Raw genomic sequence first — 13,836 nt, 5'->3', positions numbered from 1 at the left:
CAGACATAACTAAGTCGAACTGAAGTCGAAGCGTTTTTACTCGGGATGTTCCATAGGACTTTGCAGGAATTAATTAAAAATGATTTTGAAGGATTTATAGATGTTTCAACAGATTTAAAAAGTATTTAATAAAGAATTTCACAGGAATTCAACATTTTAAAAAATGTTCAAGGGATTTCCAGGTATTTCTACAGATTAAAAATATTTCATAGGATTTCATGGAAATTCAAAATTTTTAAACGATTTCACAGTGAATTTCAAGAGATTTCAACAGATTGAAAAATTTCAAAAGATTTCAAGAAATATTAAGATCTTTCAATAGGTTTCCTAAGATTGCAAAACGCTTTGAGGGCTTTCAAGCTATTTCAACAGGTTTCCAAAGATTTCATCAGATCTGAAGGGATTTTAAGAGATTTCAACAAAATGATTTCATAGGACTTCAAAAGATTTATTTCATTAGGAGGCTTGCATAAATCACGCGACCAAATTTTTGCTACTAATCCCCCCCCCCCCTCCCCCTGGGGTGTTACATGGCTTTTTTATATTTATTGTAAAACAAAAATATAATACATAATTATAAGGTTTATTTTTTTTTTAACAATCTGAAACAATAAATGGCGAAACTAGCCATTTTTAGCAGACCCCTCATTTAAGTACCAATTCATGAAAAAAATTAAAAATACTCATAACTGCTCGAAAACGATGTTTTTCTCAGAACTGAATGATTTGAATCAACTACATATCTGAACCAAAAATTTTCTCCTAAAAACCGACACCTAGTTCACTAATTCCAGCCAGTTTTTTATGACCTGCGCCAATTTCGACAGGTACAAAATAACCGCGCTCCGGGCCGAGTCCTCAACTTCACTCGTTTATCGCTCTGCTGGCCTCCCGGGGGTCGTGGGAGACTCGGTACAACAGTACATCCTCATTGGAAATCGTGCGAAAGGACCACACGTGCGCGGCAGTAATCCGTTGCTATGGTAACACACCCAGCGGTACCAACATTCCCAGTGCGCATGCGTCGCCACCGCAGACAATCACCTTTCCGAGGATTCCCGAGACTAAGCGACTACTTACGAACTCAACACACTGAGGGGTATCTTCTATGTCTCCTGGAGGGGGACTCTCTCTTTCTCTGGGGGGAACGCGGCGCGGCGATATGAAAACGAATCGAGGGGAAAACAGTGAACCCTGGAGGGGAGAAGTCCCGTGCCGACTGTTCCACGGTCCCCGACGCTTGCCTCGTTCGGTACTACGAGAGTACCAAAAGCAGGCTAAAAGGAAAGAGCTTGCCGAACGCCGTGGTGCGCGTGTCGTGTCGTGCGTGTTGGCGTCCTAAACAACTCGGCCATTAACACGAGTGACGCTCGTCTTTATTGATCAGTGTCTTCGAAAAACCGTAAATTACCTGAGAAAAGAGTTTTTGAATCTCCCGCCGGTTTCCGGGAGCTAGAACAACCCCTGATGCATCGCGAAACGCGAGTTCAGTGAACAGGATTTTTAGACTGGGACAACAGGTGCGCGAGTGGCTATAGAAGGATTTTTTTAAAGTTTGGACAGTTTAAAGTGACAAAACAATCATGTTTGACGTTTTCGGTTCCGTGAAAGGGCTCCTGAAGTTGGATGCAGTGTGCATCGACAATAATGTATTTCGACTTCACTACAAAGCAACAGTGATCATTCTCATAGCATTTTCGTTGCTTGTTACATCCCGGCAGTATATCGGAGACCCGATAGATTGCATCGTGGATGAAATTCCACTTCACGTTATGGACACCTACTGCTGGATTTACTCCACATTCACCATCCCCAAAAGAACGGGTATCGTGGGAAAGGATGTGGTACATCCAGGTGTTGCCTCACCTCAAAATGACCAAGATGAGGAGATTAAGTACCACAAGTACTACCAGTGGGTCTGCTTCACACTATTCTTCCAAGCAATCCTATTTTACGTCCCGAGATACCTTTGGAAGACTTGGGAGGGTGGAAGAATAAAAATGCTTGTCCTGGACCTCAACTGTCCAGTGGTTAGTGAAGACTGCAAAGTTGAACGCAGGAAACTTTTAGTTGACTACTTTGCAACAAATCTGCACACGCAGAATTTCTACGCCTTCCGGTTTTTCCTCTGCGAGGTCCTCAATTTCATCAACGTCGTAGGCCAAATTTACTTCGTGGACTTCTTCCTCGATGGCGAGTTCACGACTTACGGGTCGGATGTGCTCAAGTTCACAGAACTAGAACCGGAGAACAGGATTGATCCGATGGCTCGGGTCTTTCCCAAAGTCACCAAATGCACATTCCACAAATATGGTGCTTCCGGAACAGTGCAGAAATTCGATGGACTGTGCGTATTGCCCCTTAACATTGTGAATGAAAAAATCTATGTCTTTCTCTGGTTTTGGTTCATCTTCCTAGCCGTATTGTCTGGCTTGAGTCTCGCCTACAGAGCTGCAGTAGTGGCTGGTCCAAAACTACGGCTTGTACTTCTTCGAGCCAGATCTCGTCTCTCACCGCAGGAGCAGATTACAACAATCGCGGAAAAGTGCCAGATTGGTGACTGGTTCATCCTTTATCAACTGGGCAAAAATATAGATCCACTGATCTACAAACAGCTGGTGTCGGATCTTGCAACGAAGCTTCAGGGCAAAGAAGGACTTCAAGATGTCTAAAAAAAGGTATCATAATCTTCTCCATTCCTGAATCTAGTCAAATTCTTGATTAGATTTCAATTTTAGGATTTATTTCTTTTCTAGAGTTTGCACAGCTGCTGGGAACAGCTGGAACCAACCTTCAAGGACAAAGGACTAAATAGGGTGCTCCCTAACTTTCGGATTTACGTTCCCTTTTTTGGAAAAGGAATCTCGTGGATCAGACAAAAGGTTTTGCAGTTTAAAAATCCTTAATTCATGAATTTAAATTTGAAAACTGACCTTTATTTTACTTTAAAGGGTGATAGAAAAAGGTTTGAATTAAACCTTGAGGTTTTTTTTCAAATTTAAATCAGCGTGTGCCTTTTCAGAAAACAGTTGTCATTATATAATGTTTGTTTTAGATAGAGTTTATATCTAGATTATGTTCCCCGATTTGAAATTTTTCGAGTAACCATAAACCAACGTACCTAGATGTGAACTCAATTCGAAATTTGAATTTTTTGGTTATTCCATGCAATGTGCACAATTCCTTCGGGAATACGGGAAGTTTCTTTTGTTCCTTTGGTTAGTGTAACTACCGACAGGTGGCGATCGACAATCTGAGAGATTTTTTTTTTTTTTTGAAGCCGGGTTCCAGATCTGCCCATCCTCTTTGTATTCCCCCCGTGCATACTCATGCGTTCGTCCGTTCATCGATTATTCGTGCTCATCCATCCATCCATCCATCCATGGTCCATTTTGGCGAAATACTTCTCGATTTAAATTTTTTTCTCATTCGATGGACGCCCAGACTTTTGGGTCGCAGGGTCGTGGACCAAGGCTTCGTAGACTCTTGTGTGATAAAAACGGGGGACGGCGTCTTTCTTGACTCTTACTTTTTTTCTTTTCGTTCGCGTTCCCCCTCCCCACGAGCAAAAGACAAATTTTCGAATTCGAACGGACGAAATCAATGCTTGGATTGTAGTTCCGCTTGAAAAAAAAACGTAACTGGGAAAGGCTAATTTTTGTATATACTAGTAACTAAAGGTTAATTTAGGTTTTGTAAATTATTGGAATCGCTTCTCTTGGATCTGAAGTACTTTCGGGCGTTTTTTGGGATTCATAATTTAATTACTGGACGGAATATGTGCATATATCCTGATAATTCCTAATTATTTATCCGAGTCCGATAATTTTAATTCTTATTGTTCAGCAAATCGTTTACCTAAACTGAAAGTTGGGTAAATGATTCAAAGATTTTGTAAATAAACTGAGAATCTAAAAATAGGCCCAAACTGTTCATCACCAATCGATCAAACGAACGAGGAAAAAATTTCAGTTACGTACTTTTTCAACCGTAACGAAAGCAAAGCCAAAACTCGAGTTTACTTTTGAGACCATTTTGATTTTTAGTTGTTTTAAAACATATTTTCTTTTGATTTGTCGATAAATTTGAAGAAGCAAATAAGTCGACTGGATTGGTACTACTGTTTTTATCACGTGGGTCCCATTTTGCATTTTTTTTTTGTGGGAACGCGCCCGAGGGAATAGCATATTGTGTGCGGTCTTGGGAAGAACCATAGTTGTAAAAGCGCCCCGCGAAGTTTGAAACTTTAAACGAAATTCTTTCGTTGAATTACAAGAAAAAGAGATACGAAATCCAAAAGAACAGTCTCGGATTGTCCTTTTTTCACAGAACAAGGGACGATATTTGACGCCGTCCTCCCAGTAGCGTAACTTCTTCGCCCTACCAATTTTTTTCGCTATTGCAATTAGACTTTAGGTATAGGAAAAATATAAATATATATATTATTATATATAGATAGATAAAGAGAGAGAGCAAGAGCGAAAGAAAAAGAGTGACAAGTGTGTAGATATTTGATATAGATATATTTTGTATATCAATCTTTGTAAACAAGGTATTTTCTTCCATTCCGCACAAAAGAAGGGACCAATAATAATTTTTGTGCAAATGCCGTACTATCGCACAATTTTTATACACATTTTTCAACTCAGTCGCCCGATTTTGAGACACTGAAAAACTGCGGCGACGAAAAGGAAACTTGAGCTTGGTATTTTAAGTTAATTTCCCGTGAGAGAAATCTTTTTCAAGCAAAAAAGATGTCCCAAAATCTATAGAAACTTTTATCATATTTGAGATCAAAAATCGTTTTTGCCTTAAGAAGATTTGTTTCTGGTTATTAATCCCTTCCTCTTTACCTCTCGAATCTCGATGTGAGGTATTTTCCATCGTGTGTCATTTTTTTAGCCATCACACTGCAAAAACGTCTTTTTAAATACTCAATCTCATTAAAAAAATAGCAGGCGTTTTATAAATTCAGGAAGGGGCTAATTACGGATTTTTTCTTGGTGTAGAAAATAGGAGAAATGAACTAGGAGACAATAAAACTACGTTAGTGATAAAGTACGTTTTTATATGAACACTTAATAAAAAAAATCATTGATTAAATGAGTAAATCATTGAGTAAATTAACGAATACATGATCATATCTTTCCCTGAGAATCGATGCTCAAAGTAAGACTGCCAATTCGAACGCTACTCGCGGTTTTTTCTAACTTTTTAAGAAGCTGGGTAACGTCGATAGAGTTGCAGACTTTTTTTCTTACTTTTTTTTGTACATTCCAGAAACCCTCGAACCGCCGAGGCTCGTAATAAATTTCGTCCACACTCGTCGACCTCGAGAATAAAAAAAGGGTTCCACGAAAAAAAATCAAGACTCGTTTTTGTTCAGATGCTTCGCCAAAACTTTTTGGAAAGTACTTTTTTAAAAATGGACTTAATTTTTTTTTAATGAGTCGTGATCTATCGGCGTTATTTTTCTGCTTTTTTAAATTTCGTTTCGTGAAAACAGGAACAAATGCAGGAGTCGTATATAAATAAGTCCTTAGCTGTAATTGTATCTTTTTAAGCGAGCGGAAAAAGTGCCTGTTACGAGTCGATTGGCGATAATCGTCGCAATCTGCAGTGAATCACAATTGAATTGAAGAACATTACATTGGAATGCATTTTGATCTTATTTTGCGGAAACTGTTAATTTCACAGAATCCGAAAACTATGACTGGCTGAAATTAATTGGACAAATTAATTTATAAATTTCGATACTTTAAGAAATCTAATTCAAGATATGATTCTTATTCGTTGTCTTCCTTTTTGATTTCTGGTAAATCGTATTTGAACTGAAAGATAAGAATCTTTGCAGATTGCGTCGATTAAAGTAGACAATGTGTTCAGCAGAAAGTGATAGAGGATGGCAATACGACTATTTTTGTAACTTTTGTAATAATTAATTACTGTCGGGTCCAAAAACGGCGAGACTGTAAAATAAAGTGAGTTCAAAAAAAAGACTCATACCAGAATTATACATGCTCATATAAAATACAATCAGAACAGAAAATTCCATTCCTTTCGCTCAAATTGTAGCGAGCTCGCGCGCAAATCAGGTAAATTGATGTAGCTTTTTTAAATAAATGTGTAATGTTTATTGAGCAAAAATTAGCCTGGAGTTACGCAGCTTTAAGCGAAAGGATGAAACTGAGATAATTTTGTGATTTTACCTGCTGGGATATTTAGAAATGAAAGCAATTCTTCCAAGTTAAAAAAAATAAAAGTACTAGTGAAAATTAAAAGGCTGAATCTAAAACCTTGTGGAAGGTTTATATCTTATTAAAATTTATTGTATTGCAATAAATTAAAATTCAAATTAAGCGTTTATAGTTAAAGGCCGAAGAATAGAAATGTTTTTCGAATGGTAAGAAAAAAATCGATCGATAGCTTACAACATTCGAGAGAGAAATGTTGTAACGATTTTGTCGCCAGTTACGTAACTTTATGTAAGGGTTATCGCTTTGCGCAAAGATGTGCCACGCGAAAATATGTTGTATTTTCAATTAACACCGAAGATGATGTTAATTTTTTTAGAGACGAGAAATACTGCTTGACCTTCTTGCTTTGTCATTTTCGACGAAAATCTAGTTACAATTTACGATATATGATTTATTATTTTTATGCACATTCCGTCGAGTAATTGTTTAGGAACAGAGTATGTTTGTGCAAAGAATTTAAGGGAATGAACGAAAGAGTGTGAATTCGAGAAAAAAATAAAAAGGAAATTTGCACAAACGAATTTTACCATCATTATAATAAAAAACAGTTCCAAGAGATTTATCTGCATTTTTTATTTCTTTACCTCGTCTTTTTGTTTTATTTTTACTTTAAGACGCCGACAAGTTCAGATTATTTAAGAAATTTTCAGATTTGTAGTATTACAAATACATGAACGAAGATTTTTTTTTATCTAAAAAAAATTAGTGTCTAAATATGAAACATGATTTATAAAGGCGGTCTTCGCTAAAAATGAGTATTTTTAATTTTAATAAATTTGAAGAAAAATTCTCCACTTTTAAGTTATGTTAGTGTTTTACATCAAAAATTGATTTTTTTAAAGTAAAAATTATAATTTCAACCATATTCAGAATCTTGTAAAAAAAGTATTATATTAGGGTTTTTTTTCGGAAATTAGTATTTTTAATTTAAATATTAGATCTTAAGGAAAATTCGCCAATTTTCAACAATTTCAAGTTATGTTAGTGCTTTAAACCAAAGATTGGCATTTTAAAACAAAAATCATGATTTTACCAAGATTTACCATTTCGTTTTAGTTTCAGGTTATGTTAACGTTTTACACAGAAAATCGATATTTTAAACAAAATTCATTAGATTTTAAAGGTTCATGATTTTTGAATGACTGCAGAGTTACGTTAGCGTTTTACACCAAACAATGGTTGTTTAAAATAAAAATGATTACAACTTGAACAAGATTTAGAATATGTTTAAAATTTTGGATTATCTTTTTTTTCGTTGAAAATTAGTATTTTTAATTTTAAACATAAGATTTCAGAGTTTACAAAATTTAAAAACAAAAAAAAACTGGTATCTTAAAAAAATGATTATAATATGAACAAGATTTAGAATCTTTCAACATTTTTGAATAATGTTAATGTTGTTCGTCGGAAATTGGTATTTTTAATTTAAAAAAACAGATTAAAAAAAAGATTCACAATGTTTAATAATTTTAGGTTATGTTAAGTGTCTTTCGTCAGAACTTGATATTTTTAAGGGCATGTGATACTTAGAAAATTGTCCATTTTACCAGTTTTAGATTCCCCCGGCTTTTTTCCTAGGATAAGAAATATTTTGCCTTCAAAATCTAGGAAATGATATCGATCATGCTAACGGACGTCCCCGCACACTTTTTTTGTGTTTTTTTTTATCAAAAAATTTTTGATATTGTTAACAACGTGCGTGTATATTTCGAGGTTATGTATGTTACAATTCACCCAAGCGTTATTTCCAAATTACACAATATTTTTGGCCGAAAACTTTGGACTGACAAATAAACATAGTAACTAATCTCCCGGAACTAACCTTGTTTGCAGCCAATCAAAAAAGTTTATTTCATAAATAATTTCCAGATTATCGGAAAGGCAGAGATGAAAAACGACGTAACCTCCAGATAATGCATATGCATAAAAATTTTATTTAGCATAATACATTTTTTTGTTATTATCCCTCAAGAAAAAAGTCTGGGGACGTCCGTTATAATATTTTATAGCATCTCCGAATTAATTTTTTTTAATGTTCATTTTTGTGAAAAAAAGCCGGGGAAACTCCAAGTATCACATGCCCTTAATAAAAAAATTATATTTTAAAAAAGATTCCCAACTTTGAACTATTTTAGGTTATGTTATCGTTTTAAACCAAAAAACGGTACTTTTCTCAGTTTTTTTAACAGTTACAGAGTATATTAACATTTTTCAGAGTAAATCGGTTTTTTTATTTAAAAAATAAATATTTTTAAAGGCTCACAACTTTTAACAATTTTAGGCTTTAATAAAAAAATCATAATAGTTTAAACAAGATTTGCATTTTTTATACATTTTCAGGTAATATTAATATTTTAAACAGGAAATCAGTTATTTTAAACAAAGATAATTTGATTTTAAGCGATAATAATTTTTTAACAATTTTGGTTTGGTTACGTTAGCGTTTTTCGCCAAGAATTGGTATTTAAAAACAAGTCATTGTATCTTAAACATGGTTTAGAATCTTTTAATAATTTTTTGGATTATGTTAGTGTTTTTCGTTGGAAATTAGTATTTTAATTTATTTATTAGATGTCAAGCAAAATGCACCAATTTTTTATTTATTAGATTTCACAGAAAATTAAAAATTGCAACATTCTAGGTTATGTTAGCATGTTATAAAAAAATTGGTATTTAAATACAAATATCATTATATCATGAACAAGATTTAGAATCTTCACACTTTTTGGTTATGTTCGTGTTTTCCTACAGAAGTTTACATTTTTAATTAAATAAAAGGTCTCAAAGAAGACTTAAAACTCTTGACAATTTTAGGGTTTAACAACAAAAATCATTAGATTTCAAAGAATATTTACAAATTTTCGCAATAATAGGTTATGTTAAACTTTAAGTGTGGATTTGTGGAATTATATCTAATTAAATAAGTAAAAAAATGTTTGGTATCTAACTTACACAAATATGTGAAGGGTCATTGAAATAAGTAAGAAATAAAAGAATTTTATAAACTTTTATTATTAATAATATTTTACACCAGTGGGAGAAGGGATCCACATACCAAAAGTATCGTAGACCGCACGTCCACAAGCCCATACTAATTTGTCACTTTTCCTCAAATGGTTATATTTAATATCATGCGTTTTGCATACCTTGAAACAAACTGAAACAAAAATATATAATTCTGACATCGTGGACGTGCGGTCTTACAGACCGCATATGAGATTTCAATTGAAAGCCAAATATCAGTACCATGGCGCTGTCTGTTAGACGCACGTCCATTTTTAGAGGTTATCATGTTTCGTCGTGGAATAGTATTTTTTTCATAAAAAATGCATCGGTTTGATTGACAATAGATACCATGAAAGAAAACAATTTTTTAAAAATATTGATTTTCTATTTTAATTTAAATCTGCTTCAAGTATCAAATATTATATTTTCCAAACTCATACAGTACAAAGATGATATAAAGTGGATTTATAATGATCGGACATTTTTTTACCGAATTTCTAGCCAGCTGCAGAACTGCATTGCCATCTTAAGGTAGGTACTAATAGATAGACGTATTATTTGCCTTAAGAGGAAAATCAGGTTCCCAGCATTACGATTTCATCCCTGAAAAAGAATAGTGAAAAAAAAATCTTGAGTTTCTCTTCGTCTTGATAGTAGAAGTTTGCACATGGTCTGTTTTCAATTTGTAATGAGGTAACCAGGTAGTAGAATGAAAATTCATTTTCAGAGACTGTAGTAATAGTTTTCACATTAACCAACTGTTTATTTTTAATTACCTATTTTAACCTAATTAAGATAACGAATTCTAAGAAATTTATAAAAATATATTGAGTTATCTCGTATTTAAAATTGTCGCTTAAGATACTGATAAAAATAAATACTCTCAAATTTCTCTCTGAATTGCAAGAGGTCATTTTTTTATTGATGCCTTTTTTCTACGCTGGACCGGGAACCGGGAAATTTTATGATACCAGGAAGCGACAGTGAATTTATTTTTTGACCTGGAATAATCAGTTGAAATTTTATCATTTGCAATTATGCTATCATTCAGTTTACAATGCCTAATTCGAGAATCTTTCACTTGCACATTTTTCATTTTAGATTTCAAGTTTTAAGCTTACATATTTCATTAAAAGAATTTTGAAATGCAGTTTTAAAAAATTAAAAAATTACAAATTAGTAGCGATTGAAATTTGCGAATTTCCCGATTTTAATGTAAAAAATTGAACTGCTTTAATTGGAAAGGCTTGGTAATTAAACAAACGTAAACGCTCGTTTTAAACTTTATAACCTATTTTCAATTTTAAAATAACTTTAAAATAATATATTCATAATCCAATGCTTTTATTAAATGAAAAATATTGTTTTAGTTTAAAATTTGAACATTTGAAATTTTTTTTATTAAGAGAAATATCAATTGCTTGATATTAAGAAATATTTAATTATTCATCTAATATCAGTGATTGTGAAACAAATATTCAGAACTGAACAAAAGACTAAACTTTAAATGTTACTGTATACTTAATGTATACTGACAAAAACCGGCTATCCGTGCAGAAATTTCGGTGCAAATAGCCCACGACCAGGGGAGCCTACTCCGGGGGGTGGGGGGGGGGGGCAGGTCGGACGGCCGCCCGAACTGTTTTGAGGGGTGAAATAAAGGGGTGAAATAAAACAGAACCTGCACAAATCCATAATTCGCACGATTTAATTTATATTTATCAAAATGTTCGCGAACATTACATATGAGAGCACCATTTCGTAAGTATCTTTGAATTTTTAAAAGTAGAAAAAAGAATGCTTCTAATATCACTCTTTGCTGTATGCCAGCATAAATAAAACGGGTACAAAAAATTCCTGATTAATTTTGTCGATTTCAACAAATATATCGTAGAAAAAGATGGATTAATAAATTTTGCCTTAAGAGTTTTTTATAAATCCAATACAAATTTGTCTAACCTATCATTAGACCATTCATGTGCTCAAATCCATACATAAGTTTTCAACCTATAATATTAATTTTAATTATTTTTAGATTTTTAGAACACTTTCGAGTCATTTAAACATTTCTCTTATTTCGAGCTCCATATTTTACAATATTATAATAATAAAAAATAAATAATGAATAAGCGCTGTTTCATATAGGAAATGTTTTAAAAACATTGACAGTTTTTCAAAAATTTGTAAAAAGACTGATTTAATTGAGTAATATTTTAGATATTCTCGATCCATCCTCCCACCACTGTAGAAAATCTTTACCCCTCAGTACTGCAGTACAAACTAAAAAGATTCATAAGTCCAATCTGACTGGAACTGAGAAAATCGAAAAAAACTTCTTGCCCAAAGAACTTTAATATCGAATAAAATTTTAGATCGTTAAGATACGTTATTTGGGTAGAAATAATGTGCTTTTTCATATTTTGCAATAAAAAATTGATCTTTAAAAGAATTTATATTAGAAAATGGACTTGCGATGTTTTACTAGTCGCGGAAAGTCAAAAATACAAGGCAAAAAGAACACAAAGTCACTTGCGGACGATGTCTTTGTTGAAGAGCTCGAGCGCAGCCTCAAAATACAACATCAAAACATACGTAAGGAACACTGTATTTAGTCGCTGCTCCGAACTTACCCGAACGATCGCCGCTAGTCTATAGCCGAATTTAGCCGGGACTTATTTCCCGTGGATTTCCGATCAGAGTCCGAGCTAATTTACAACGCTAAAAGATACGCAAGGGCAAGCGATTCTTTTCGTTTGTCTCTATTTGTCTATATTTGTCGGTTAGATGCAGCTTTCTCATACGAATCCAACGATATCAAAAACTCATTTTTCATAAAAATGTCACTTATGTATCTTTTTAGTATAAACTAAAGAAGAGTATAAACTTCTAAGTTTATACTCTTCGGGATTAGTGCCGCTGAGTAGAACCTAAAGTAATTTTTGAATAACTGGTAAAAATAAATCATTCAAGTAATAAAAATTTGAGTGTTTAATATTTATGCGAAATAGTTTTATATTAAGCTAGAAGAAAGTCCTTTAATTCGATGTTTAAAATTTTGGCGTGTTATTCACGTATTTTAAGAATGTATTTGCTACATAATTGCCTGAGGAAATAAATTTGTTTTCACGTAGAAATTTATCATCATTATTATCATTTTCATAATCGCTCTTGTTCTTTTTTTTGCTCATCACATTCTTTTTTCTCAAACGGGGGGGGGGGGGGGGGGGGGCTGTCTGAAGTAGATCCGCCCGACCAGATTCAAATATGATTGGCGCCACTGCCCACGACCTAATTTAAAAAAATATATAGATTTTCTCACAGTTCGAACAAAAAGTTTAGATGCTTTTTAAGAATGATGAAAGACTTCAAAAGAATAAAAAACATTTTCTAAGGATTCCCAAAAAAATTTATTTTGAAAAATTTATTTTCAGAGAAGACTTATTTAAAGAGTTTAGTTTATAAGAAAAATGTATTCTTTCAATTTTTAATATTTCTATCCTAAAATTGCTTGAAAAGATTTGCAGAGGGTAATTTTTTAAACATTTTAATTGAGTTGAAAGAGAGGAAATTTTGATTTTCAATTTTTTCTGTATTGGAAGAGGCTATTTTTTCAATTATAACTGGGTAATTTTTTATTGAGTTGAAGGAGGGAACTTTTTATTTTAAATCTTTTTTCCTTTATTGAAAGAGGATAATTTTTTATTTTTCACATTTTAATTTAGTTAGAAGGGAGATAATTTCAGTTTTGGAAGACGGCCATTTTTTAAAAAATATGTTTAGATTTTGGTTTTGATTCTGTACAGAACTGGAAGGGGAACATGTTATATTTTCAAAATTTTCATTAATGTGAGTTGAAAGGGAGGGCTTCTTAAAATGGTTCACTTGGAAAGTGCTGAAAGTTTCCACTTTATACGTGTAAATTATTAAGCGTTTGAATCAAAAATTTCAAAATTAAAAATTTCAAAATTAAAAATGTTTAAGAATCAATTTTGAATGTTTAAAATTGAACAGAGTTTCATTTTGAGTGCTTTAATTTGCAATTTAGTTTGGTTGGAAATTCTACTAATTTTTGTGAGTATTTTTTTAAAAATCAATTAAAAAAATGTTTAAATCATTTTTTTGTTGTTAAAAATTAATCTCCTTGATTGAGAAATGAACTAGATGGTTGCAAGTTTAAGTACTCGATTGAAAATTAAACTAATTTGTTAAAAATTAATTTTTCTTGTTGAAAATGAAACTATGGGGTGAAACATTAATTTAATTTGTAGAAAATATAACTATATTATTAAAAATTCTTTTTTTTTTTTGCTGGCAACTAACTTTTGTAACTAAAAATTAAACTTCACTTTTTAGTTGAAAATTTATCATCTTCAGTTGAACTATTTTGGTGAAAACTGTAACCATTTTGTACAAGATTAGCGTTTTTAAATTTAAAAATGAATTTGTTTAATCTGAGAATTTAACTTGAAATGTTTTGTGTAAATTTGTCTTTGTTAGCTGGAAATAGCAGAATTTAGATTAAAAATAATTAATTTGCAACAAAAAAAAAGATGACTTTTCTATCAAAGGATGA

At 32.6% G+C, this 13,836-nt stretch overlaps 1 protein-coding gene across 1 annotated transcript; it reads left to right on the top strand.

Moving 5' to 3' along the window:
* The first annotated feature begins 1,230 nt into the window (after positions 1–1,230).
* Positions 1,231–6,815, top strand: LOC117180931 (innexin inx2). The gene is made up of 2 exons (XM_033373569.1): positions 1,231–2,678; positions 2,757–6,815. Exon 1 carries the CDS (start codon positions 1,584–1,586, stop codon positions 2,670–2,672), a length of 1,089 nt encoding a protein of 362 aa, XP_033229460.1. The 5' UTR covers positions 1,231–1,583; the 3' UTR covers positions 2,673–2,678; positions 2,757–6,815.
* Positions 6,816–13,836: the final 7,021 nt, after the last annotated feature.

Source organism: Belonocnema kinseyi, chromosome 9 (assembly GCF_010883055.1).
Source record: "Belonocnema kinseyi isolate 2016_QV_RU_SX_M_011 chromosome 9, B_treatae_v1, whole genome shotgun sequence".
In the NCBI taxonomy this organism is placed as follows: Eukaryota; Metazoa; Arthropoda; class Insecta; order Hymenoptera; family Cynipidae; genus Belonocnema; species Belonocnema kinseyi.
Note: the sequence above shows the minus strand (reverse complement) of the source record. Positions and strands in the feature narration are given on the sequence as shown.

Bases quoted from the DNA above. Each gene is read 5' to 3' on its own strand.
- LOC117180931 (XM_033373569.1), top strand. From the start codon at position 1,584: ATGTTTGACGTTTTCGGTTCCGTGAAAGGGCTCCTGAAGTTGGATGCA.